At 39.6% G+C, this 27597-nt stretch overlaps 1 protein-coding gene across 3 annotated transcripts in view; it reads right to left on the bottom strand.

Annotated features, from left to right (window-relative positions):
* The window catches only part of Ccdc30 (coiled-coil domain containing 30), a 108597-nt gene that overhangs the window by 64907 nt on the left and 16093 nt on the right, over positions 1 to 27597 (bottom strand). For 2 of the 3 annotated variants that reach the window (XM_042685100.1, XM_042685109.1), the window contains exons 4-7: positions 27148 to 27301; positions 22261 to 22332; positions 17357 to 17472; positions 14897 to 14989 (exon numbers count right to left, since the gene is read on the bottom strand). In XM_042685100.1, the coding sequence (XP_042541034.1) occupies positions 14897 to 14989; positions 17357 to 17472; positions 22261 to 22332; positions 27148 to 27301 (435 nt within the window). Of the gene's footprint in view, positions 1 to 4126; positions 4224 to 14896; positions 14990 to 17356; positions 17473 to 22260; positions 22333 to 27147; positions 27302 to 27597 lie in introns of those variants that run through there. The other variant, XM_042685111.1, reaches the window with a different exon arrangement.

Raw genomic sequence — 27597 nt, 5'->3', positions numbered from 1 at the left:
AGAAATAAAGATATTATATAGAACAAGACTATTTTCCCTATGGGATACGTTTCTAAAATTTAATTTTCATATTGTCATTTTTTCTTGCTGTTTTAAGTATTAATGAAACTGAGCATTCTTAATTTTCTACTATTCACAGGCTGAAAAACTTGGCTTTCTAGTCCTTCCTGCTTTAAGTAAGGCTTATACAGGTAAAATGCTTAGCAGCTTCTACACTAAAAAAGTTATATTATCCATCTTAAAATATATCTTAGTTTGCTAAAATAAAAATAGTCCTTTGTCTTAGTAGTTTTAAGAAACTAAAGCAAACAATTGTGTTTTCTTGTCATGAAAATTATCTATATGCTTGTATTTCTGGTTTTTTGTTATGTCAGTACGTCTCAAAATTTATTCAAAGCAACCAACCAAACAAAAATGTATCTTAGGCTGGACAAGTGGCTGACAACTATAATCCCAGCTACCCAGGAGATAGTGATCTGGAAGAGTGCTGTTTGAGGCCAGCCAAAGATGAAAGTTAGCAGCACCTCTCCATTTCAACAAACACATCTCGAGGTATGGTGGTTCACACCTGTGATCCCACTGTGTCAGAGGTAGAGAAAGGAGGAGCACAGTTCAAGGCCAGCCAGATAAAACATGCCAGACCCTATGTGAGAAATAACTAGAGCAAAAAAGGCAATTGTAAAGAGCCTGCCTACCAACAAGCTACAAAGTTCTGAGTCCAAAACTCCAGTACTGCCAAAACAAATGTATCTTATTTTTTTGCCTTTCATACAATGTATTACTGTGTTGTTTACTTTTTATCTGCAAACACCCCTAGAACAGGGTTATTGAAACTAAGTTTCAGAGACTTGGTCAATCTGCCTGAAGGCACACAGCCAGGAAATTGGAAAGCTGAAATTTCAAACTCATGCCTGGTCTGACTCCAGACTCTTTGTTCTTAGGTATAAATTATGCTACCTTTCTTAACTATGTAGAGCCAAAGATCTAAATCAACTCAGTTTTCCTTAGCCCTCTGGTCTTCTTTACACATATGAGACAAAAACACTTTAGGCACAGGTTTTCCTTAAAATCCTACATTGATTACATGGAATGTAAACCAAGAGGTGGAGTCAATCGGAAGTGTCCAATAACCAAAAGATTATATAAAATTTAGTTCAGGATAGTAGCTGCTTAGTATTTCCCCACAACTCTGATATCAAAGGAGGGAAAAATACTGATCGCAATGGGCAAAAAGGAAAGAAGGTGGGGTGTGGCCTTTCCACACTACAGGAAGCAGGCTAGTGGTGTTCTGTCCCATTTTCCTGAAAATTTCTGTAAGCTCATCATATACTATCCTCTAAACTGGTCACCTTGAGTCCATGAGCTTAGTTCCACAGGTCTTTCCTCAAAGTTGAGGCTGATTGAGTCTTCTGATAGATCTTTCCAAGGTGACATGACAGGAAGTTTAAAGGAGACAAGCCCTGATGCTACCAACACTGTAACCGCCAAACATCTGCTACTTAAAGAACCCCTTGGCTAGTGCTGAGACTCAATTTGAGGAAACAACAGAACTAACCTAGTATTACTAGAAGTGCAAGAGACTGAGCTGCTGGCTGGGAAGGTAGCTCAGTGGTACAGTGCTTGCCTCGCATGCACGAGGCCCTGGGTTCGATTCCTCAGCACCACATAAACAGAAAAAAGCCAGAAGTGGCACTGTGGCTCAAAGAGCTAAGGGACAGCACCCAGGTCCAGAGTTCAAGCCCCACCACCAAAAAAAGAAAAAAAAAAAAAAAGGACTGAGCTACAGTATGTCCTAAAAATTCCTATGTTGAAACCATAGTTCCCTGTATTTGGAGACAAAGGCCAAGAAAGTGATGATAAAAGTCAAATGAAAATTTAAGGATGGTCGAAATTGATAGGTTTGGGGCCTGCATGGAAGAAATAGAAGAACTCCTACTCTTTTCCATCATGAGGACCCAGCAAGAAGGTGCCCGCTTGCATGCCTGGAAGAAGCTCTCTCCAGGCACTGTACTGGGCATTGTACTTGCTTGTTCTGGGACTTCTCAGCCTTCAGAATTGCAAGGAAATGAATCCCTGTTGGTTAAGCCACTCCTTTTGTGATGTTTGATTATAATACCCAAATAATTTGGTTACAGTTAGCCCAAACTAGGATACACAGTTATATTTTAAAATTAAATGATAGTATACAATTCCTAAACTAGGAAAGCAGGATGAAAACAACATCTAGAGATGGCAATACCTCACTATCAACTTCCAAAGCCTTCTGTATAGAAATAAAACTGGTTATCAGTTGCTCTCTCTTCTCTCTCTCTTCTGATAAATCATTTTCAAATATTTCAATATTTTCTTGGCTCATTTTCAATATCTGTAAAAATCATTTTACAAAATTCATTTTACATACAATAGCAGCCTTTCCCATAAGTTTTCATATTAATAATTCTAAAATCATGTGGGAGATACATAATGAGTTCAATGTCACATTTTCTCCAAACCTGTTTATACAACTGTAACATGTAGCAATATTTATCCTCTTATCCTATATTTATCCCCTATAGCTATTATGATAGGAACCAAACATAATTCTGAAAGTATTTTTTATAAATTTTAAGCAATTTTCAAATGCAAGGTACTAGATGAAATATCCCAAAGTAACTGATGCTGCTAACTGGAACAGTAATGGTAGTGGCCCCTATTTATTGAAAGCTCATTGCATATCAGAGCCTATGGTGAATATTTGGCATGAATCATCCTACTTTGCTTTCCTTGGACCCTATGAGTGCGCCCAATCTTTTTCAGAGGAGATAGATGAGGCTCAGCTATGTTAAGTAACATGTTAGAAAATCTGCTCAAGATTATACTGGTAGCATTGGCATTCAAACCCAAACTAAAAAGCAATTTCTTTAACTATCTACTCAACTCATTTTGTCAAAGTGCATTTCCTCTTGGGTATAGAAGCCTATTATGCAATAGGATTGAACTCCAAATGTACCTTAGTGAACACAGAGTGAGACTCAAGCCAGTTCTCTTGAGACAGTGATCTCTACTGAAGGAATTCACCTGTCATGTGCATACATGCACATTTGCCTGAGCTAGGTGGGAAGCAGCAGGAGAGCCACAAACCTATACTCACACCCAGGAAGCAAGAAGTGGTAAGCTCCACCACTCCTGTTTCTTAGCTTCAGTTTCCTCTTCTGAAAAGTAGGGAGAACGATGCTTGGGCATACTTGGACCATGAGCTCATAGAAAATGCTCTGGAAATGGCAGATTAGGTTATTCTTGGATGGTTCGGAATTCTTACTTTTCATTTTTGTGTCAGTAGTAGGGCTTGAACTCAGAGCCCTGTACATCTCATTCTCCAGCCCCAACAGCTAGTATTCTACTATGTGAGCTATGCCTCTACTTCCAACTTTTCACTGGTTGATTTGACACAAGCCTCTTGGATTTGTCTGGCTCTGAACCATGATCCTTGGATCTCAGCCTCCTGAGTAGCTAGGATTATAGGTAGGATCCATCAGCAGTTGGCCATATTTATTCTCCAGTGAGGAAATACCTTTAAAAGCATCTCTTTGAGATTTCAATGCACTAGTTTATTCTACAAATATTTCTTCTCTTTCTCTTTCTTTTTATTTTCTCTTTAATTTTTAATTTTATTATTATAAATGCGATGTGCAGAGGGGTTAGTTACATAAGTCAGGTAATGAGTACATTTCTTTTTAAGCAATGTCACTCCTTCCCCCTTTCTTCTTTTCTTTTCTTTTCCTTCTCCTTCCCTCCCTCCCTCCCTTCTGGGGCTGGAACTCAGTTTTCTTAAGATCAGAACATTGCCACTTAAGCCTTGCCTCCAGTTCTGACGTCTTGCTGGATAATTGGAGATAAGAGACTCACAGATTTGTCAGCCTCTGGGGTAGCTAGGATTACAGGCATGAGCCACCAGGACCCATCTATCCTACATCTATTTCTATTAGGCTCCTTATATGCTGACTTCTCCTGGAAAGTTCTCTGTAACCACTGGTCACAGTCATAGGGAGCAGATTTGCCACACTTCCCCATTTGCTTTCTTCTCCTGTTGGACATTTCTAATCCCTATTACCAAATGCAACTGAAGAATTATCATTGGATGTCTTACCTCATTCAGGTCTTGTACTTTAATTGTCTCTTGATCTTTCATAGTTTTATCTTCTGTCTTCCTATATTACTGATAAACCAGGTTCTAAGATGGAAATCTTAATCCAAATAAGTTACTAGTTAAAATACATGTGCATTATTTTTAATTTTTAAAATTTTTGTGCCTGTCCTGAGACTTGAACTCAGGACCTGGGCACTGTCCCTGAGTTTCTTTTATTCAAGACTAACACTCTAGCACTTGGGCCATGGCTCTACTTCCAGCTTTTTTGGTGATTAATTGGAGATAAGAGTCTTCCTGTCCCAGCTAGCTTGGAACTTCAGTCCTCAGATCTCAGCCTTCTTAGTAGCTAGGATTACAGGTGTGAGCCACTGGCACCTGGCTATATGCATTATTTTTTTAATATTTAAAAATAAAATACATTTTTTTGCCAGTCATGAGGCTTGAACTCAGGGCCTGGGCACTGTCTCTGAGCTTCTTTTGCTCAAGGCTAGCACACTACCACTTGAGCCACCGCACCACTTCTGACTTTTTTCTGTTTATGTGGTATTGAGGAATTGAACCCAAGGCTTCATGCATGCTAGGCCAGCACTCTACCACTAAGCCACATTTCAAGCCCTAAAGTACATTTCTTAAGCATCCTTTCCTGATGCTACATCTCTGAAATCTTTTCCTACAACTAAGTTTTACTTTGTATCTGTTTGTCTTTGGTATAAGTTACTTTATTATGGATTTGAACTTCAGCCACTGTTGGGCATGAGCCAAAGAGAACAAGCATTCCATTATATAAATACACTGCAGAATCTGGATTGTGTGGAATTGTCAAACTGACTTTACCATCTACCATTCTCATGTTAAATTAAAAAAACACTAAGGGCAAAAACCAAACAGGAAAAGCAGTTTTATGTTTTAAAGAGAGTGAATGCTACTTAAAATAAATCATGCTAAAACCCAATAATGACTTTTATAATTTCTTCTATCCAGTAACATGGACAAAAAGTCTAAGCAGCATTAGTACTGGTGGCTCAGCTACTCAGAAGCTGAGCACTGGCCTTAAGTAAAAAAGCAAAGGGACAGCACCCAGTCTCTGAATTCATGACCCTGTATTGGCATATACCCCTACAAGGGCACATGTGCATGTGCGCACAAGCACACGCACGCGCACGCACACACACACACACACACACACACACACACACACACACACACAGAGTCAACTCAAGGAGATAAATCTACTATCTACCTGCTTTTCCTCCTCTGCATGGACAGCAACATTTACCTTGGTGAACATTTTTGCAAACACATATGACCTACTGAGCATTCAAGTCTCAAGGCAAAGGTTTCCCTTTGCTCCACCTGATGCCTCAGTACAATTATGTAGGGGAAAGAGTTCAACTCCTCAAAACAAAAATACCTTTCATTTTTTTTGTGCTTTCTTGGTCTAAGGATGACATGTACTTAAGAGGGTCTGGTGGCATATTCTCACAATCCTAACTTTCTTTTCAGGAGGAGAGGAAGAGGCAAAAGTTCAGGGTGACCTTGGCAAGGCTAGTGATACTCTATGTCAGAAACAGTAAAAACAAAAGGGCTGGGGGATAGTTCAAGTAGCATTAGGGGCCCAGGGTTCAATCACCAGTACAAAATAAAGGACATTTATTCTAATTTTTAAAATAATACTTCTTTTTTTTTTCTGGTTGTGGGGCTTGAACTCGAGGCCTGGGTTCTGCTCCTGAGCTCTTTCACTGAAGGCTAGTGCTCTACCACTTTGAGTCACAGCACTTCTTCCAATTTTTGAATGATTAATTGGAGATAAGAGTCTCATGGGGACTTCTCTGCCTGGGCTGGCTTCGAACTGTGATCCTCAGATCTCAGCCTTCTGAATACTAGGCTTATAGACATGAGCCACCAGTGCCCAGCTAAAATAATATTTCTAAATTATTATTTGAAATTATATTCTATACTTAATGTAAACTTGTATACTTATTTATGCATTTTAGTATTATGTTTGAAAAATATTTGAAAGTATTTGAATATATTATACAAACATATATCTGAAGTCTACCAGCATTTATGGCATGTTAAATATATCTATGCATTTGGGCAACTTACGTACTTCACAAGACAGATGACCAAAATTGGGAGCAGAAAAGCACAGGACGAGGGCAGCAAATGCTGTGGAAACCAAGACTTGCGGAGAGAACCTGGCTAGCCGGGGAGGGCATCTTACCAGTCAGCCAGTAGTATGCAAAAGGAAGCTGAACACTGGTTAGCAAGTCGCCTCCTTTGCATAAGGCAGCCAACGGCTCTGGAGGAACCGTTTAACTGCTCAGAATGCTCCTCTTTCAATGTTCTGTCTGAAAGGCGGTGTGTGGGGGTGTAACTTCATGCTCTGAACGGATTGCACCTTTTGGCACTATGTGACATTTCACTGCTGTCAAATCTATGACATAGTCACATGAGATGATGAAGGCCAGCCCTGAAGAGAGGAAACAGTGCCCGCTCATCACCTCTAGGAGGAAGCCATCAATGTGCACAGCCTCTTGAGTTATAATAAATCCCCCCTGTAAAGCTTTACTAGAGGTGGTGTTGCATTGAAAATGGGCTCTCGGGTAAGGTAAGCCTGACCAATTCTTGTCTGACTTACATTGGCCCAGTTCCCTTCAGCGGTCACAAACAAATGGGAGTGCTCAGCTTCCCTGGAGCAGGGCAGGGCGGTTACAGAGAGGGCATGGGTAGTGATTATGGTAAGTGATAGATGCTCAGGATTGTGGCTATCATTCTTGATGGCTACCTCACATCTTAAAAAATACATTCTTTGAGAACCTGCATACCAACAGCCAGCACTACCATGTCTTGTGTAGTGACAAATTTGTCATATTTTGAGGAGTTAGCTCTGATAGAGTTCTGATTTTCCACACTGTTTTTCCTTGTCAAGCTAGAAGACTACCTTTCCCTTTCATTTTCAAGGGAATTCTTGTGGGGAGACCTGCCAGTGTTTCCTGATTGGAGACATCTCTGATGGGTGTGGGAGTGGGAGATCCAGAGCTGTGCTCAAAGAACATGGCTGGCCAGGAATCACAGTGGAAACCATGATGGTGAAGACATGGGTTTTGAAGTCAGGCTGAGATTTGACACTGGGGCTTTCACATTTATAAATTGTGATGTTGGTTCTCAAGTATACCAGGGGAACAGAATTTCTGCTGACATGAATTATGTCAAGTCTTTATCAATCATTATAGCATTGTGGACAAGCAAATGATTAGTTTCCATCTGTATTTGACAGGGTTTTTCTAGAGAATCAGAAAAATTCTGTGAGTGATTCTGTGTGTGTACATGCACACATAGGCACTTTTGGAAAAGACGCATGAGGAATTGGCTCATTCAATTATGGAGGCTGAGAGGCCTCAAATCTGCCATGTGGAAGTGGGAGACTTGGGAAAGCTGTGGAATAGCTCTAGTCCAAGTCTAAAGGCTGAGAAAGAGAAGAACTAAAGGCATTGGTTATAACTAAAGCCCAAAGACCTAAGGACTAGAGAGCCAGGGGTTCTAGAACATCTGAGTCTGCAGACCTAACACATCCAAGAGCACTGGTGGGAGATGTCCCAAGCTGAGGGCAGCAGAAGACATATCTCAAGCAGCCAGACAGATGAGGGGGAGAGGGAGAGAAAAAGAGAAAGTGTGTGTGTGAGAGAATGTTCTTCCACAGTTTTATTCACTGGGCATGCCAGCATTCTATACTTTCTCCAGTCTCTTGACTCAAATGCCAACCTCTTTTGGAAACACCCTCAGACACATGTAAGAAAGAATGTTTAAGCAGGTAGCTGGACAAATTGCCCAATCAAGTTGACATATAAATTAACCATCACACCATCTTTTTAAATCCCTTTGTAAGAAACAGAAAATGTAGTCAATGATGAAGAAAGGAGGCATCCCCATCTAAACGTTGAAGATATTGGTGGTGGAGTGGGGATGGCAGGGTATGAGGTAACAATTTGAAAACATGCAAGCTCAAGGAAAAGATTGTGTGTCTTTTCCACCTGCCTACAGTGTCAGATGACTTTATTCCTCCCCTGAGAACAGTCCCTTAGTTAATAGTTATCAATAATACCACTATGGGGCTGCCAGGCACAGTTAAGGAAGCTTGAGGATTCTCCTTTGTAAGAGAGCTTTGTCAGTTGAAAAAATCTATTTCTAAATGCCTTCAGGAAATAACTTTAAAAGGACATTTCACTCAAGTTGGCTACTCTTCATTAGTAATTTCTAGTTTCAAAGGTCTCTGCTTGTTCACAACTCTGAAGAGGAGAAGCATTTTCCTGCAATGTTCCTCCTTAGTCCTTTATCTGGCTCCATGAGGGATGAGGTGGGGAGAAGGCATCTGGAGAGTTGGACTCAGGCTTTATTTTATAACCTCAGAAATCTTTAAGTCTTGATGCAAAGGCAAAGAAAACTGGTTACATCACAGCCTAGAGGATTGAAATTAGACATAGAAAAAAAAGAGAAAATTTTGATACTTAGTGTTAAACATTAAGGAAAAGTGTGGCATCTTTTAAAATAGGATGTTCACTGATTCAGGAAGGCACAGATAGCATCAATCCTAGGGGAAAATAAGTTAACTAGACTTTCTCCAAGTGCCTTCTCCTATCTCATGAATTTCTAAATAGAGTGTACTCGGACAACTTCCTTGGAGGAAGTACTTGCAATACCCTTCCTAGCATCCTCCAATGAATACATGGGCAAGGTGGGAACATTGAGTATTGGCCATTTCTGCCCAATGTAGACTTCTTCTCAGGCTATTGCTATGCCAAAGCTTCCTGTTGGGCTAGGTACCAATGGCTCATGCCTATAATTCTGGTAGCTCAGGAGGCTGAGTTCTGAGGATCACAGTTTAAAGACAGCCCAGGCAGGAAAGTCCATGAGACTCTTATCTCCAATTAACAACCAAAAAGCTGAAGTGGAGCTATGCTCTCAAGTGGTAGAGTGCTAGCCTTGAGCAAAAATGCTCAAAGACAGTGCCCAGATCCTGAGTTCAAGCCCCAGGATTGGCACAAAAACCAAACCAAACAAAAAAAAAACCCTCCTGTTGGGCTGGCTGAGACTTTCCAACAGGTATAGCAAAGTCTTAGGTTCTTTCTGTCCAGCCTTCCTTTCTTCTCCTTCCTCTTTCTCAGATGTCAGATTTACATGGAGATCTCAGGGCTTTTCCTCCGACCCCATGCCTGCTTCTTATTTATCCTAAAAAAAATGTCACCTCGATAACTCTCTTGTAATTCTAAGTTCATCTAGCGGCCTTCCTTCCTATGGATGATGGCTGATCACTGGTCCCCTCATAGACAAAAGAAAGTGATGATATGAGAAGTCAAAGAATTTAAGCCATGCTCACATAGTGAAGTCTTTGGGAAAATACTCTTCTGGCAGACAAATGATCAGAGCAACTGAACCTCTCCTGTGCCCCAATCAATTTGTTCTGGACTTCACTGCCACATGAAAGTGGAGCAAATGGGGCGAAAAGATCAGATACCACACACACACACACACACACACACACACACACTGTCCCAAACACCATAAGAAAGGGCAAATCTGGGTATCATTATTGTTTCCTCAATGTCAGAAGGAAGAAGAATCGAAGAATGAGATTTGCATGAAAGATGATTTCTTTATTTTATTTTATTTTTTAAGGTCCTGGAGTTTGAAAACAAGGCTTTATGCTACTTAGCTTGTTGGCTGCATTTTGCTAGTTATTTTGTAAATGGAGTCTAGAGGACTTTCCTGGGCTCTGAGCCTCCTACTTGTGCTTCCCCACACCATTGGGGATGACAGATATGTACCACTGTTCCAAGACATTGGTTGAGATCCAATCTTCAAACTTAGGCCTAAGCTAGCCTCAAGCTCAATTTCCAATCTCAACCTCCCAAGTAGCTAGGTTTACAGGTATGTTAAGGGGACCATACCTGGCCTATCCAGGGACAAATGTAAAAATGAATGAGTGTATCAATTTGAGACAAGAACATTTTTATACTTTATAAGTCACTACTTGCGTAATTATACAGCCAACTTTCAAATCGTTTTTATCTAATGTATATAGTTAAGCATGATTAAAGCCTCTGAAGAAAACTGCATTGAAGGATATACATATATACATATGTATCCATATATATCCATTCTTATACATATATGAATGCACATTTACATGTATCTGTTAATTCTGGTATATTTATTAAAGATAAAATTTAAAATCACTGATTTCAAATGCTCTATAAAGCCTAAGGAATCATTCCCTTTGTTTTAGAAGAACTAATCTTGGAGATCTATATATGAAAGACAATTTCATTATTTACTAGAAACACCCAGGAAAGAGCTAAAAACAAGAAAAGCTAGGAAAAAGCGATCAGTTAGTTGGGAACCAAACACAGTGTCTAGGATATCATTCCTATCATGTGTCAGAGTGAGCTAGGATAAGGGATTGCAAGGGATTAAAAAAAAACAAACCACTTGATGGCTCATACCTGTAATCCTAGCTACTTGGGAGGTGAGATCTGAGGATAGCAGTTCAAAGCCAGCCAGGGCAGGAAAGTCTGTGAGACTCTTCTCTCCAATAAACCACCAGAAAATCAAAGTGGCACTGTGGCTCAAGTGGTAGAGCACTCGCCTTGAGCTGAAGAGCTGAGGGACAGTGCCCAGGCCCAGAGTTCAAGCCCATGACTGACAAAAACAAAAAACCACTTGAAATACAGTAACAACAACAAAAAATAGGCAGGGGGGCCTTGAAAAACAGGCTAGAGAAAAGGAAGTATAGGCCAGGATAGGTAATGGTGAGGAGAAATCTTATCTTTGTGAGGGAAAACATAAAACAATTCTCAGCAAACACAAATCAAAATAATATTGAGCCAGGTGCTGGTGGCTTATCCTGCAGTCATAGCAACTTAAGACACTGAGATCTGAAGATCATGGTTTGAAGCCAGCCAGTCTCTGGGAGACTCATACACAATTAACCAACAAAAAGCAGGAAGTGGAGGTCTGGCTCAAGTGACAGAGTACCAGCCTTGAGCAAAAAAGCTAAACAATGGTACATGGCCCTGAATTTAAGCCCCAGTACTGGCACATACATACACAAAATATTAAAATAACTACTTCATACTCCCTAGGATAACTATGGTAAGAAACTGACAACAAGTGTTAGTACTGATGTGGAGTGTTGGAACTCTTGAACACTGTAAAAAAATAAGATTGTAAAATGTCCATCTGTACTGGAAAACAAAAGTTTAAATATAGAAGTGGGGCATGGTAGCACACATCTATAATCTCCACACCTGGAAAGCTTGAGGGACAAGGATTGAGTCCAGCTTGGCTACAAAGTGAGAACTGGTCTCAAGAAATCAAACACCCAAAACAAAAAAGGTTAAAGGTAGATATGATACTGAAATTCTTCTTCTAAGTATATTCTCTCGTATATTTTCTTACATAAAATCTGTGACTACATAAAAGTTTGCAAATGCTATTTACAGTAACATTATCCATAATAACATATTAAGCCACTAAATGTTCAACTTATGAATGACTAAAAAATGTGATATATACACCTAAAGTGAAATATTTTCTATGTAAAAGGAAAATGCTACAATGTAGGTGAACCTGGAAAACACTAGGTTAAATGAGATGAGCCCAATACAAAAGCTCGTGTGTGTGTGTGTGTGTGTGTGTGCGTGTGTGTGTGTGTGTGTGTGTGTGTGTGTGTGTGTGTGTGTGTGTGTGTCTTGCTGTGGATTGAACCCAGGGCCTTGCTGATATTAGGCAAGTACTTTACTATTGAACTATACCTTCAACTCCCCCAAAAGGCTATATTTTATATGATTTTGTATTTATGTAAAATGTATAGGGTAAGGGCTGGGAAGTTGGCTCAGTGGTAGAGTGCTTGTCTTGCATGTATGAGGCCCTGGGTTTGATTAATCAGCACCACATAAGCAGAAAAAAAAGCCAGAAGTGGTGCTGTGGCTCAAGTGGTAGGGTGCTAGCCTTGAGCTGAAGAGATGAGGGACAGCACCCAGGTCCAGAGTTTGGGTCCCATGACGGACAAAACAAAAACAAAACAAAAACCCAGATAGGGTAAGTAAAGTCATAGAGACAAATTACCTTAACGGTTGCCTGGATCTGGGGGGAGAGAATATGGAATGACTGCTGCTGTTGCTACTACTAGTAGAGTTTTTTCTTGGGGTGATAAAAACCTTCAGAATTAGATATTGGTTATAGTTGCACAAGTTTCTGAATATACCAAACACCAGTAAATTTTTCTTTTTTTTTGGGTCCGGTTGTGGGGCCTGAACTCTGAGCCTGGGTGCTGTCCCTCAGCTCTTCAGCTCAAGGCTAGCGCTCTACCACTTGAGCCACAGCACCACTTCCAGCTTTTTTCTTTTTGCTTATGTGGTGCTGAGGAATCAAACCCAGGGCCTCATGCATGCAAGGCAAGCGCTCTACCACTGAGCCACCTTCACAGCCCCAGCACCAGTAAATTTTATACTTTTAAAAGGTATACAAATTTTATGTGTATAAATTATATACTTATTTGCAGTACTGGAAATTGAAAACAAGGTCTTGCCCATGCTAGGCAAATGGTCTAATACTGAGCTATAGCCATAGTTCAATATATCTCAATTTTTAATTAAATATGTATATGATCTGTGCACTGCAAGATACAAAATACTGATGAGATAAAGAAGATAAAAGGATTCAAGGAAACAAAGATATAGGCTCATGGATCTGAGGATTCATATTGTTAAAATATAACTTCTTAAGTTGATCTGAAGAGTATACCATATTATTAAAGTTCTAGCATGCATATATGTCAGAATTGGTAGTATGATTCTAAAATGTATATGGAAACACAAAGAATAACTTTGACCAACCTCCCCCAAAGTTGAATTATTCTATTTTCTATTTTTAAGAAATGTTTAAGTTAAATATCCAAAAATGTGGTAGCGGCTTCAGAATTGGGTAATAAGCAGAATTTCAATTAGCTACAGGTAATTGTCCTAAAAACAAACATATACATTAATGGGGTAGACACACACAAACTGATTTTTTAAAATAAAAAGTTAATCTAATTCAGTAAGGAAATAGCTATCTTTCACCAATGGTTCTGGAATAACCAGATGTACATTAGGAAATTAAAATTACCCTCATCTCATAATATATACAAAATGAGCATCAATAGATCATAAATCTTAGGGGTAGGAATGTGGCTTAGTGGTAGAGTGCTTGCCTAGCATGCATGAAGCCCTGGGTTCAATTCCTCATTGCCACATTAACAGAAAAAGCCAGACATGGTGCTATAGCTCAAGCGATTGAGTGCAAGCCTTGAGCAAATGAAGCTCAGGGACAGTGCTCAGGCCCTGAGTTCTAGCCCTAGGACTGGCAAAAAAAAATAGATAATAAATCTCAATATAGAACCTAAAACTATAAAATCTTTAGAACAAAGGATAGGAAATATATTTTGAGACAGACAAAGATATGGAAATAAAACTAAAATCTTTAGAACAAAGGGTAAGAAACATATTTTGAGACTTTAAAGCAAAGATAATGCAAATAGATATTTTATATATTATCATAAAATTAAAGAAGAAAATGATGAATTGGCCTGCAGCAATTCTTTTTAAGTTCTGCCTTTCATAAAATCTTGTTAAGAAAATAAAAATACCTAGTATAGATTGGGAGAAAATATTTACAATACACACATCTCATAAAATTCAAATTCATAAATACATAAAATTCAAGATACATAAAAAACTACAACTCAATATAAAGAACACATAGCGGGGCTGGGAAGGTGGCTCAGTGGTAGAGTGCTTGCCTTGCATGCACGAGGCCTTGGGTTTGACTCCTCAGCACCACATAAACAGAAAAGGCTGGAAGTGGCGCTGTGGCTCAAGTGGTAGAGCGTTAACCTTGAGGTGAAAAGCTGAGGGACAGTGCCCAGGCCCAGAGTTCAGGCCCCATGACCTACCAAAACCAAACCAAAACAAAACAACACATAGGACCCCTTAAAAATGAGGCAACAATTTGAACTCATGATTTGCAACAGAATATATACAAGTGGACAATGAGTACATAAAAATTATCCATTGTTATTAGACAATCTTTAAAGGCAATTAAAACCACACCATAACATAGGCACTAGGAGCACATTGGCACTTGCTTTCATTTCCTTATGCTTGATTACTTTTGCTACCATTTCAGAGGCTGATCATAAAGAGGGAAACCATGTGTTGTATACACTAGAGCCTACATCTTACTAGGTTTTTTTTTTTTTTTGTAGTAATTTATTATATTCAGTGAAGTTTGAGCTACTCCTAGCTTCACCATTGGTTGACTCCATAAACCCACCATTGATCATCTAAGTGCTTGGACTAGTTGTTTCTTTATGATTCTTTTTTTCTTTCTTTAAAGAGATAATCCAAGGCTGGGGGTGTAGCTCAAGTGATAGAAGGCACCTGCATAGCAAGCATAAGGCCCTGAGTTCAATCTCAACGACCATCAAAACAAAGAAACAACCCACTTAATTACCTTCACATTAATTATTCTCTTGGGGGAAGAACTGAACAGAAATATATCCTCTGTATTTGTTCTTCCAATCTAATTGGTTGAGTTTTTTGGGGAAAAAACCAGCCCAGTAAGAAGATAGTAACAAATGATTAATTTGTTAATAATTTAATTTATTGCTCTAATAAATGTTGAAAGTGCAAATGACTTAACATGTTAAGCATCAGAACTTTAAAATACCTGCATTCTCTGTTCATCACCCATTGTTTTTCCAGGGCTTCTAAGTTGCTTATACTTTGGAGATTCACACATCTCACTTTTAAGTTTTTCAACCTTAAATAGAAAAGCAAAAATCAGTCAGACATCTCAATTCTTGTTTGACTACAGTATTGCTTTATTTAAAAAAATTATATAAATGACATGCAAATACATTTTCCATAAAACTTCAACAAAACATAGGCATATAGAAAAAAAGGTAGCACCAGATAGCTCATGCCTGTAATCCTAGCTATGCAGGAGGCTGAGATCTAAGGATCTCAGTTCAAAGCCAGCCCAGGCAGGAACATCCATGAGACTCTTAGCTCCAATAAACCACCAGAAAAACTGGAAGTGGCTCTGTGGTTCAAGTGGTAGAGCACTTGCCTTGAGCTGAAGAGCTGAGGAATAGTGCCTAGGCCCAGCGTTCAAACCCCATGACAGAAGAAGAAGAAGAGGAAAAAAGGAGGAGGAGGAGGAGGAGGAAAAGAAAGAAAGGTAGCATTTCCTTCATATCACAATTCTTCTTTCTCCATAACTGACAGTTGTTGAAATGTGCCCTGCTGGAGCTGTTTCATGTGTGTGCGTATACATACACACACTTTTACATTTATATTAAACATATAAATATACTTCTAAGTATTCTATATATAAACCTATAGTGATTAAGGTAATGCAGGAAAATCTCTGTTTATTCCTTTTGATGATTACATTTTTATTTTGGTTGATTGTGGGGCTTGATCTCAGGGCCTGGGCACTGTCCCTCTTTGTGCTCAAGGCTAGTGCTCTACCACTTGAGCCACAGTCCCATTTCTGATTTTTGAGTGGTTAATTGGAGATAAAAATGTCACAAGGACGTTTCTGCCTGGGCTGGCTTTGAACCGAGATCCTCAGATCTCAGTCTCCTGAGTAGCTAGGATTATGGATTATAGGTGAGCCCCTGGCCCCTGGCTGATAATTACATTTTTTTACTGTTACAAAACACACACGACATAAAATATGTTATGTTAATAATTGTAACTATTCAATGGCAGTAAGAACACTCAGACTGTTGTACACTATTCACCCATGTTGAGAGCTCTTTTTTCTCATTGCACTGAAAGGCTACACATATTACATAATAACTCCCATCATGCCTTCTCCCTGGTCCCAGGAAACTGTCATTCTACTTTCTGTTTCTATGATTTTCATATAAGTAGAATCCCAGGGATTGGGGTGAAGCTCAAGGGGTAGAGCACTTGATAAGTGAATGTGAGGCCCTGGGTTCAATCCCCACTGCCAAAACCAAAAAAGTTCAATTGTACACGGTTTTTCCTTTTGTAATTAGCTTATTTCATTTAGAACAATCTCTTCACAGCTTACTCATGTTATAGCATAAGTCAGAAATTCATTTCTTTCTTTCTTTATTTTTTTTGGGTCTGGTCATGGGGCCTGAACTCTTGGCCTGGGTGCTGTCCCTCAGCTCTTCAGCTCAAGGCTAGCACTCTACCACTTGAGCCACAGTGCCACTTCCGGCTTTTTTCTTTTTGCTTATGTGGTGCTGAGGAATCGAACCCAGGGCCTCAGGCATGCAAGGCAAGCGCTCTACCACTGAGCCACCTTCCCAACCCCCAGAAATTCATTTCTAAGACTGGTAATATCCCATTGTATGTGTATACCATACTTTTCCATTCATTTGACAATGGACACTTGAGTTACTTCATCTTGCGGCTATTGTAAATAATGTTGCTTTGAACACGAGTGTACAACAGTATGCCTGAGTCCCTGCTTTCAATTAATTTAGTGTATGAAACCACAAGTGGAATGAACAGATCACATGGTAATTCCACACTGACTTTTCTGGAGAATTTCAGTTCTGTTTCAATAGTGACCATGGTACTTGCCCCCACCAGCTACAGCAATGTGCAAGGTTCCAAATCTCCTGCATCCTCACCAACATTTATTATTTCCTTGTCTTATTAATTATCATCCTAATTGGGATAGTTACTCATTTTTAAAACAAAATTTCTTGTGCACCTAGTATTATGCCAAACTTTGTGTTAGACACTAGAGATATGACTGTGGAGTATAAACTCAAGCTGAGGAGACATAATCTATCTGGAACTTAAAAAATACATATTACAATCAATACATTGCTAACAAATAAATTGTTTGAAAAGAACAAAGGGTTTAGTACTAACAATATCATACTTATCACAAATAATGTTTTTTCCTGGTAAATGTGTTAACTGGAAATTATTACCTAGATTCATACAGTATCAATAATTGTTTAGCATAGGTAGCTCATACATAAAATATAAGCATTGAAAGAATCCATCTAGGTCAAAGTAGGGCACCTATCTGAAATGTAGCTATCAGTATCATCCCTCAGTTAACTGACCAGTGTCAAGCTTCTGATAGTTATTGTACATATCAAATAAATCCCAAGAACTAAATGAAACTTACCACTTCTTCCAGCACTTTTTTTTCTGAGTCAAGTGACCGAACACGATTTCTTAGAGCCAGAACTTCCTCATCCAGTCTCTGATTATGTTCTTTTGCTTTCTGTAGGTCAACTGCATCTAAAACAGAGGGATAAATACCATTCACTCATGTAGATCACAGCTGTAGTTGTGAGGCACTAGCTCTAAAAGCTGTCATTTCTAGCCCTCTTGTCAGTCCTACCATGCACAAGTGGCTCTCTGCACAGGACAGCTACTAGATACAAGTTCAGTCATTGAAAGTGTTGTACTTCTCACATTACCTTAGTGAGCTGGACTTCTCGGGAGCAGAGTTTCCAGCAATAGAGGCTCTTCTAAGAAATAGAATTTTAATACTTATGCCTATTATTGTCTCCTTAGTGGCTAGGAGAGGGCCTGGAGGCTGGAAAGAGCTAGGATGGTCTGGGCATATGGGGATACTTGGAAGATTCAGGAAAACAGTTACTTATACTTTAAAAAATGACTCCACCATTATCACAAGTCTGTTGCCTTTTATAATAGTGTGTGCCAGCTCACAGCAGTCCTGGGGCACACATGGGTGCATGCACACATAGCATAAATACAAAACCCAAAGAAAATATCATTACACACACCACTAGCCTACAACTTGTTTTCTTTATGTGGGAATATATCACGAAATGGATATATGTCAATGCATAAAGTTCTTGTTTTTTTCATGTCTTTTTTTTTAATTGAAAAGGTGATGAACAGGAAGGTTACAGTTACATAAGTAAGGCAATAAGTACATTTGTTTTTAATCATTGTTACCTCATCCTTCTTTATCTCCCACTTATCCCTTCTTATCCCCTCCCCCAGTTGTAATGTTAAAATCCAACATAGTGTCAAATGAATATCAATGTTGTGGTTCATCCGTTGTTCTGCTGTTTCTGTGATTCCCTTTCCCTTTCACATATTGTGTTGTCTATTATGCAAAACATGACATACAAAAAACTAAAAGAAATGAAGAAAGAAAAAACAATAAGACACTATGTTGAAAACGAACTTTACAACTTTGGCGTGAGTGGGGGGGGAGTAGTTGTGGAGGTGGGAAGGAAGGGATAATAGGGCAAAAACAAAGAGGAGGCAACAATGCTCGATAGGAAATGTACTCATTATCTTGCTCATGTAACTGTAACCCCTCTGTACAATATTTTTACAATAAAAATCATACAAAAATACAGAAAAAAGAACAAACTATATACAGGGTCTAATGAGAACCTCTTGTTTCCATAAGTTGTAGTTCATGTTAATATGCTTCATTATATATAGCCCTTTGCATTAGCACTTTGGTTATTGAGATTCCCTGTTAAGAATATCATATATATATTCTAGTTCTTAACAAATGAGGGAGATCATGCAACCTGTGTTTTTTTGGGTCTGGCTTACTTCACTTAATATAATTTTTTCCAAGTCTTTCCATTTCCTTATGAATGGAACAATGTTATTCTTTCTGATGGAAGCACAGAATTCCATTGTGTATATGTGCCACATTTTCTTGATCCATTCATCTACTAAGGGGCATTTGGGTTGGTTCCATATCTTGGCTATGGTAAATAATGCTGCAATGAACATCATCATACTGGTGGCTTTAGGGTAGCCTTATTTGTGACATTTGGGTAAATTCCCAGAAATGGGATTGGTGGTTCATAGGGGAGCTCTATGTGTAGTCTTTTTTTTTTTGGGGGGGGGGGGGTCCAGTCATGGGGCTTGAACTCTGGGTCTGGGCGCTGTCCCTCAGCTCTTCAGCTCAAGCCACAGCGCCACTTCCAGCTTTTTTCTGCTCATGTGGTGCTGAGGAATCGAACCCAGGGCCTCATGCATGCTAGGCAAGCACTCTACCACTGAGCCAACTTCCCAGCCCCTATGTATAGTCTTTTAAAGAACCTCCACACTGCTTTCCAGAGTGGTTGAACAAGTTTACACTCCCACCAACAGTGTGGTAGCATTCCCCTTTGGTCACATCCCTGCCACCATCTGTTGTTAGAGTTCTTGATTATGGACATTCTAACTGGTGTAAGGTGGTCAATGTATAAAGTTCTATGACATATATATTTTTATTCATGGGGGATTTAAGCTAGGGCCTTTGTATGGTAAGAAAGTGTTCTACTACTGAGTCACATCTGTCTATCAATCTGTCTATCCTTCCTTCCTTCCTTCCTCCCTTCCTTCCTTTTTGGCACTGTTGGGATTTGACTCAGGACCTCTTTGCTTGCTAGACTAGTGTTCTAATCACTTGAGCCATGCATCTAGCTTGCTTTTTGCTGGTTATTTTCAAGATGGAGTCTAGTAAACTTTTCTCCCTGGGCTGGCCTTGAATCATAATCCTCTGCATCTCAGTTTTTTGAGTAGTTAGAATTAAGGTGTGAGCCACTAGTATCTAGATGTTATTCTTGCTAAAAGCTGCAAGATAATCATTGTGAAGTCACTTTTTAACTAACTCTCTTCTGTGTGTGCATGCATGCATGCACCCTTGCACGTGTGTACATATGTGTATATACACCAGCACTAGGTCTTGGACTTAAGGCCTTGAGCTCTCCCTTGACTTTTTCACTTATGACTGGTACTATACCACTTGAACCACACCCCCAATTCTGGTATTTTGCTGGCTAACTGGAACTAAGTCTTGAGATTTGTCCACTTGGGCTGGCTCTGCACTGAGATCCTCAAGTCTTAGCCTCCTGAGTGGATTATGGGTGTGAGCACTTATACATTCTAGATAAGTCTATTTGACTATACAACAAGCTATTTGCTTACACAGTGTACTTTCACAAGTGGGTCCCTAACTCACTGGAATTTTGGTAATGTTGTTGTCTGGTTTTGGTATCAGAGTAATGCTGATCCCTTAAGCTGAGTATTAGTGCCTCTTTTCTATTTTCTGAATGAATTTATGTAAAATTACTATTATTTACAGCTCACACATTTGTTAACATTCACTAGTGAGTCCTTCTAACTTTAGGACTTTCTTCATGCATTATTTTATTTGGTGGTAGTGTGATTTGAACTCAGGGCCTCTCATTTGCTAGGCAAAAGTTCTACCACTTCAGTCATGCTCCCACCCCATTGTTATTCTTTAGTTATTTTTCAGATGAGGTCTCATACTTTATGTCCAGGCCTGAAATCAAATTGAGATTATGGGTATAATCTACAATGTCTAGCTTATTCCTTGAGATAGCCTCTTGTTAACTTTTGGCCAGGGTAAGCCTCAATCTATGATCTTGCTATCTTTGCCTCTTAAATAGCTGGGATTATAGGCATAAACTATTATACTTGGTCCTTCATTGAGTATTTTTAACTACAAGTACAACTTTTAGTATAGCTGGGGATATTCAGTTGAATTTATCTTAATATCACCTTTCTGTTCACTCTGGGTTTGTTTTACTTCTTCTGGGTTTTGGGTATACATTTAGATCACTTCGTGTCCTTTCTCAATTTTTAGCATGAACAGTAACTACTCTATGATTTCTTTTAAGCACAGAATTAGCTGTGTTCTACATGCTGATAGTCTCATAGTTTAATTTTCTTTATCTCAAAATATTTTCTGATATCTTTTGCCTTTTTTCTTCTGAGGACACAAGCTTTAATAATCTTATTTTTTAAATATTTAATTTCCCAGATGGATTTCCATTACTGATTTTTTGTTTCATTATAGTAGAAGGCAAAATTTGTATGATTTCAATTCGTGTTTTATGACCCAGTTTGGTGCTGTTCTGTGACAAGGTAGAGTTTTGATATAGTCTGATAGAGTTTTGTATAAATATCAATTAGACTATATTAGATAATAGTAGTTTTAGGTCTGTCATATCATTGCTGATTTATTTTTCCTGCCTCATTGAGATTTTATTTTTAGTCCTAGCTCAGAGAGCAGTGCTGATTTTATAACTATATTAATATATTTTGAAAAGGAGGGTATAACAATTTTAGATTTCTTTAAAACTGATAAACATATTTTACATTCTTTTTGTAGTTGTTACCATTGATAGCTGTTATTGATAATTGGTAGCATTTTATCTAGTCAATCTACACTCATATTCTATAGTCCAACCAATTAATTCAACACTGATTCCATGCCTACTGGCTTCCAGTGAAAGGATATGTATGAAATATTGTTAAATGTACTATTGGTCCTGATGGTATTAATAAATATGTGTTATTTGTGCTGATCACGGTGATTTTTAATGAATTAGTTTATTAATTATCTTTAAGTAGTTGTACAGAGGAGTTTCATTTCCACATGTCAGTTTATGAGTACAATGCATCTTGATCAGTGTCCTCCCTTTCACCATTTTCTCCCATCTCTCCCAACCCTTGGCTATGAAGAATTCAAATACCTGTTCTGACATCTCATGTAGCTAATGGGTAGCACACCTGGCCCTATGACAATTCAGTTTCCTTACCTAAGAAAGGAGGATAATAACACTCACTGAGTGGGATGGTTGTGAGGATCAGAGGTCATACACAAGAAATCCCTGCAGAGTGCCTGTACAGAGTAAGCAGGCACTAGCAACGGCAGCAGGGAAGCTGATTGTTTGTATTATTATTATTTGCCAGTCTTGAGGCTTGAACTCTGGGCCTGGGGGCTGTCCCTGAGCTCCTTTTTGCTCAAGGCTAGCTATGTATCACTTGAGCCACAGTGCTACTTCTGGCTTTTTCTGTAATTAATTGGGAGATAAGAGTCACATAGACCTTCTTGCCCAGGCTGGCTTTGAACCACAGTCCTCAGATCTCAGCCTCCTGAGTAGCTAGGATTAAACAGCCGTGAGCCACCAGCACCCAGCTTATTGTTTATATTATCAAGCAGCGTTACTTACAGCATCATTTAACAGCTATTATTAGTGAATCCTAATTATTCTGTCTGCTAGAAGAACTTACCATTTTCTTTCAGTTTCATCAGACTTTCTTTCAGTTTCTCAATTTCTAAGTGAGCCTTCTCAAGTGCAGACTCTGAAAATAAAAAAAGAAGAAATCTTTGTGTAAGAAACAAATGATTAGTAAGAAAATTTCAAATGACTTTGTCACTCTTTAAAGCACTGTCTTTTGAGTTTTGGCATGAATGTCTCTTCCTCTAGGAAGCTTTTAGGATTTCGCTCCTGGTGCTCCTACTGTATTCTACATTTTCCCCATCACTGAACAGCTCATTTCAGAATTGTCTCTTCCTCACCCTTTTACCACCCAATGACATGCTGAAGACTTCAGATCACTGAAAGTAATGGGCACAGGGGCAAGTTTGAAAGCATGGTTCTATTTGTGTAATAAGAAATAATTAAAAACAATCTTTGCAATCAATAGAAGTCATGCATCACTTAACAATAGGGAGATATTCAGGGAAACTGGAGATTTTATCATTGTATAAGTATCACAGAGTATATTTTACTGTATACAATGTTATTATATAATATAATCTTGGGGACTGTTGTTGTATATGTAAGTGCTGACCCAGAAAACCACTCGGACACATAGTCACATAGAAGAAAGAAGTGTTTAACATCAGCTAGAGGCTGACAGGCTATCTCTCCCGGGATAGAGAGAAACAAACTTCTCTCGAAACAGTAGAGGTAGATATAGTGTCAGGAGTCTGAGAGCAGAAGAAGGGGGTGGGGCAGGAAATCTTCATAGACATAACCGAACACTGCCAGGGCAGGGTGTTCTATAGCTGGCACGTAGCAAAGTCAATACATCTTACAGTTGTCATATAGTCTGGGAAAGCACCCTACAGCAGAGACAATACATTTTATAGCTGGCATCTTGCAATTATACACTAGAACCAGCATGTGACTGGGACTGGGCTTCTAGACTATGTTACTGATGCAGCAGGGGTCAGTAGGAATAGGCAACTATGGACAGGCCTAGCCTGTGGATAACCCAGGGTAAAGGCTGTCAACCCAAAACAGGAGTGAATAAGCTTATAGTATATAAAATCTGTCATTGATGTGGCATATGACTGCACTAAAAATTTTGCAAATAATTGCTTCAAATGCCCAAAAAACAGATTTTCAGTAAACAGCTTTTGGTAACAGTCAAGAATTATACAAGGGGGGCTGGGAAGGTGGCTCAGTGGTAGAGTGCTTGCCTTGCATGCATGAGGCCCTGGGTTTGATTCCTCAGCACCACATAAGCAAAAAGAAAAAAGCTGGAAGTGGCGCTATGGCTCAAGTGGTAGAGCACTAGCCTTGAGCTGAAGAGCTGAGGGACAGCGCCCAGGCCCAGAGTTCAGGCCCCATGACCAGACCCAAAAAGTAATAAATAAAATAAAATAAAAAGAATTATACAAGGACAGCTGAACAGTATTTAGAAAATATGTAAGGGCTGTGAAGGTGGCTCAGTGGTAGAGTGCTTGCCTTGCATGCATGATGCCCTGGGCTCAATTCCTCAGCAACAGGTATAAACAGAAAAAGCCAGAAGTGGAGCTATGGCTCAAGTGGTAGAGTGCTAACCTTGAGCTAAAGAGCTGAGGGACAGTGCCCAGGCCCAGAGTTCAGGCCCCATGACTGACAAAAAAGAAAAAAGAAAAAAAGAAAACATGTGATATTATATTAGAGTCAATTGGATCTGTGTTTACTAATCCAGTATCCTTTGCCTCCTGTGATCTCCCCAGCAGCTGAGGGGAAGCATTGTCAGGATGAAAGATCTTCTAAAAGACACACGTGATTGATTGATTGATTGATTGATATGCCAGTCATGGGGCTTGAACTCAGGGCCTGAGTACTGTCCCTGAGCTTTTTTGCTCAAGCCTAGTGTTCCACCACTTTGAACCACAGGGCCACTTCTTGTTTTTTGGTGGTTAATTGAAGATAAGAATTTCAAGGAGTTTCCTGCCTGGGCCGGCTCTGAACCACAGTCCTCAGATCTCAGCCTCCTGAGTAGCAAGCATTACAGGCAGGAACCATGAGCATTGGCACACATGACCTTGTAGATCATTCTGGATCACAGAATTTTGTTTTTAGGTCTATTTTGTTTTTATGCTCACAACCCTTGGTTCTTTTGATCAAATCCCATGATACTTATTGCATTATTTTCTGATGCTGTATAATAATTGACCATAAACATAGTTGCTCAAAATAACATCTATCTATTAGGTCACATTTCTGTAGGTCAGAAATGCAAGCATTTATGGCTGTTTTCTCTGGCTGGAGTCTGACAAGGCTGAAATCAAGGTACTGGCCAAGTTGTGCTTCTCTCTGTAGTCTTTGGGGAAGAATCTACTTCCAGGCTGATTTGGGTTGTTGGCCGAATCTAGTCCTTGAAGTTGTGGAGCCAGTTCCTTTTCAACCATCAGCTGACCATCTCTCTTGATTTTTAGAGGTTGACAGCATTCTTTGCCTTATGGTCTCTTCCATCTTCAAAGTCAGCAATGGAGAATCTCCCTTGTGTTAAATTCTTTTTTTTTTTTGGGTCCGGTCGTGGGGCCTGAACTCTGGGCCTGGGCGCTGTCCCTCAGCTCTTCAGCTCAAGGCTAGTGCTCTACCACTTGAGCCACAGCGCCACTTCCGGCTTTTTTCTTTTTGCTTATGTGGTGCTGAGGAATCGAACCCAGGGCCTCAGGCATGCAAGGCAAGCACTCTACTACTGAGCCACCTTCCTAGCCCCCCCTTGTGTTAAATTCTAATCACAATTTGACTCTCTTTTGCCTGGAAAAGCCCAGTCCTTCTTAAGGACTCGCCTGGTTAGATCAGACTCACCCAGGATACTTTCCCTTTCCTAAAACCACTTGACTTTGTACTATAGCTACACTTGCATAGTTCCCAGCAATATCTAGGTTATATGTGACTGGTTAACTGGAAAGAGATGGATGTATTCCAAGGGGAAGTGCTCTTGGGTACCACCTTAGATTTCTGCTTAATATATCTATTTTCTCCAGATTTTATGATATTTTAAGTTTTATGGCAGCATGATTTACATACAATAAAATCCACCCATTTTGAATCATTGAGCAAGTTGATGGTCTTTTTAAAGCATATTTGCAGGTGTGCAGCCACCACCATAATCTAATTTAAAAATATTTTCATCACCCATAAAGAAATCTCCTGTCCAATCGATCTCTAGTCTCACAAGTAGTCCTAGGCAACCAAGAATCTACTTTTTCCTCCTCTCTTCTTCTTCTTCTTCTTCTTCTTCTTCTTCTTCTTCTTCTTCTTCTTCCTTCTTCTTCTTCCTTCTTCCGGTTGTGGGACTTGAACTCTGGGCTTGGGAGCTGTCCCTGCGCTCTTCAGCTCAAGGTGAGCATTCAACTGAGTGAGCCACAGTGCCACTTCTGGTTTTCTAGTGGTTTATTGGAGATAAGAGTCTCATGGCCTTTCTTGCCTGGGCTGGCTTTGAACGGTGATCCTCAGATCTCAGCCTCCTGAGTAGCTAGGATTACAGGTGTGAGCCACTGACGTCTGGCAGAATCTACTTTCTATCTGTAGATGATTCAGATAAATTTTTTTACGTAATACATGATATTTTGCATTTATTTCTTTGCATTTATGGCTTTGAGATTCACCCATATAGTAGGTATAAAATATTTCAGTTCTTTTAACTGACAAATGTAGTATTCCATTGTATGAGTGTCAGGGGTCCCCATGATCAGCCATAGGTTTGGTGACGTATTAAAAGGATCTACATGGGCTGGGAAGTTGGCTCAGTGGTAGAGCGCTTGCCTTGCATGCCTGAGGTCCTGGGTTCAATTCCTCAGCACCACATAAGCAAAAAAAAAGCCGGAAGTGGTGCTGTGGCTCAAGTGGTAGAGTGCTAGCCTTGAGCTGAAGAGCTGAGGGACAGCGCCCAGGCCTAGAGTTCAGGCCCCACGACTGGACCCCCCCCCCCAAAAAAAAATAAATAAAAGGATCCACAGGACTCAACATATACTCACAGATAAAAATTACTACAGCAAAAAAATTTAAAGCCAAAATCAATTTCATAGCACGTTGTCACATATCTATAATCGCAGCTAATGGGGAGGCAGAGCAATGTAAGTGTGAGACCTACCTAAAAAACAAACTAAAAGGAAGTGCTGGGGGGCTGGGAAGGTGGCTCAGTGGTAGAGCGCTTGCCTTGCATGCCTGAGGCCCTGGGTTCGATTCCTCAGCACTACATAAGCAAAAAGAAAAAAAGCCAGAAGTGGCGCTGTGGCTCAAGTGGTAGAGTGCTAGCCTTGAGCTGAAGAGCTGAGGGACAGCGCCCAGGCCCAGAGTTCAAGCCCCACGACCGGACCCCCCCCCCCCCAAAAAAAAAAAAAAAAAAAAAGAAAGTGCTGGGGATGTGACTCGAGTTGTGAAGTGTTTACCTTAAAAGTGTGAAAAAAAGAAGGCAAAATTAGTTATGGAAAAAGCACTGAGCACAGTCGAAAGGAGACCAGTAATTGTATTCTCATGCAAATTAGAAATGTATAGATAGAAACACCAAAATACATGTTCACAAATGTTCACAGCAGGAGAGTTCATGACAGACCCAAAGCTAGAAAGTACACAAATGTCCACCTCCAGTAGAACAGATAAATAAACTGTGGTTTGGGGGGTGAGGAGGAGAATATAGAGCTAGGGAAGGAGTAGAGGGTTGCTGGGATGCTAGGAATCCTTCCGGGTGAGTGCAGTACCTTTACAAGTCCTGCACTTTCTGTCAGGCATGTTCTAGTGCTTCAGTAGAAAGTTCTGGACTACAGAAAAGAAGGCAGTGTGTCAGACCACTCTGTGTTCACGTTAAATGACTTTTCACTTCAGTGAATTCATGCTGACTCAGGAAAAACACGGCCAGAAATGGTTACTTGAAACCAGGGCATACCTAACTTCTCCACTTCTTTCTCTTTCCCTTGCAGTTCATCTGTGAGCCTCTGGATCTCCTTATTGGCCAGCCCCATCCTCTTCATTACTTCTTCCACACCTTGCTCGGGGCAGGTTTGTGATATTTTATCTTTGTCCAGGTCTCCATTATGAGTCTGAAGTAAAACTACTGTTAGTAACAACAACAACAACAGCAACAACAAACCAGCAAATGCATTCTTGTAACATTCTGTTATTTATTATAATGCTTAAAAGATAATAAAGTAGCAAATAATATTTCACTTATATGTGATTCTTTTGTTAGGTAGAATCATATAAAATTGGTGACATGTGATTGTTGTTTCCTTGTAAATGCAAATTTCATATGGTTGGCTCTAACATACTTTAGAGACATTTACATGATTATGAAAAACAACTTGAAATAGAAAAATGAATATATGGCAAAAAGAGA

Source organism: Dipodomys spectabilis, unplaced genomic scaffold (genome assembly GCF_019054845.1).
Source record: "Dipodomys spectabilis isolate Male_0828 unplaced genomic scaffold, ASM1905484v1 ptg000002l, whole genome shotgun sequence".
Classification (NCBI taxonomy): Eukaryota; Metazoa; Chordata; class Mammalia; order Rodentia; family Heteromyidae; genus Dipodomys; species Dipodomys spectabilis.
The sequence above is the reverse complement of the archived record's forward strand: the minus strand, read 5'-3'. Positions and strand labels throughout refer to the sequence as shown.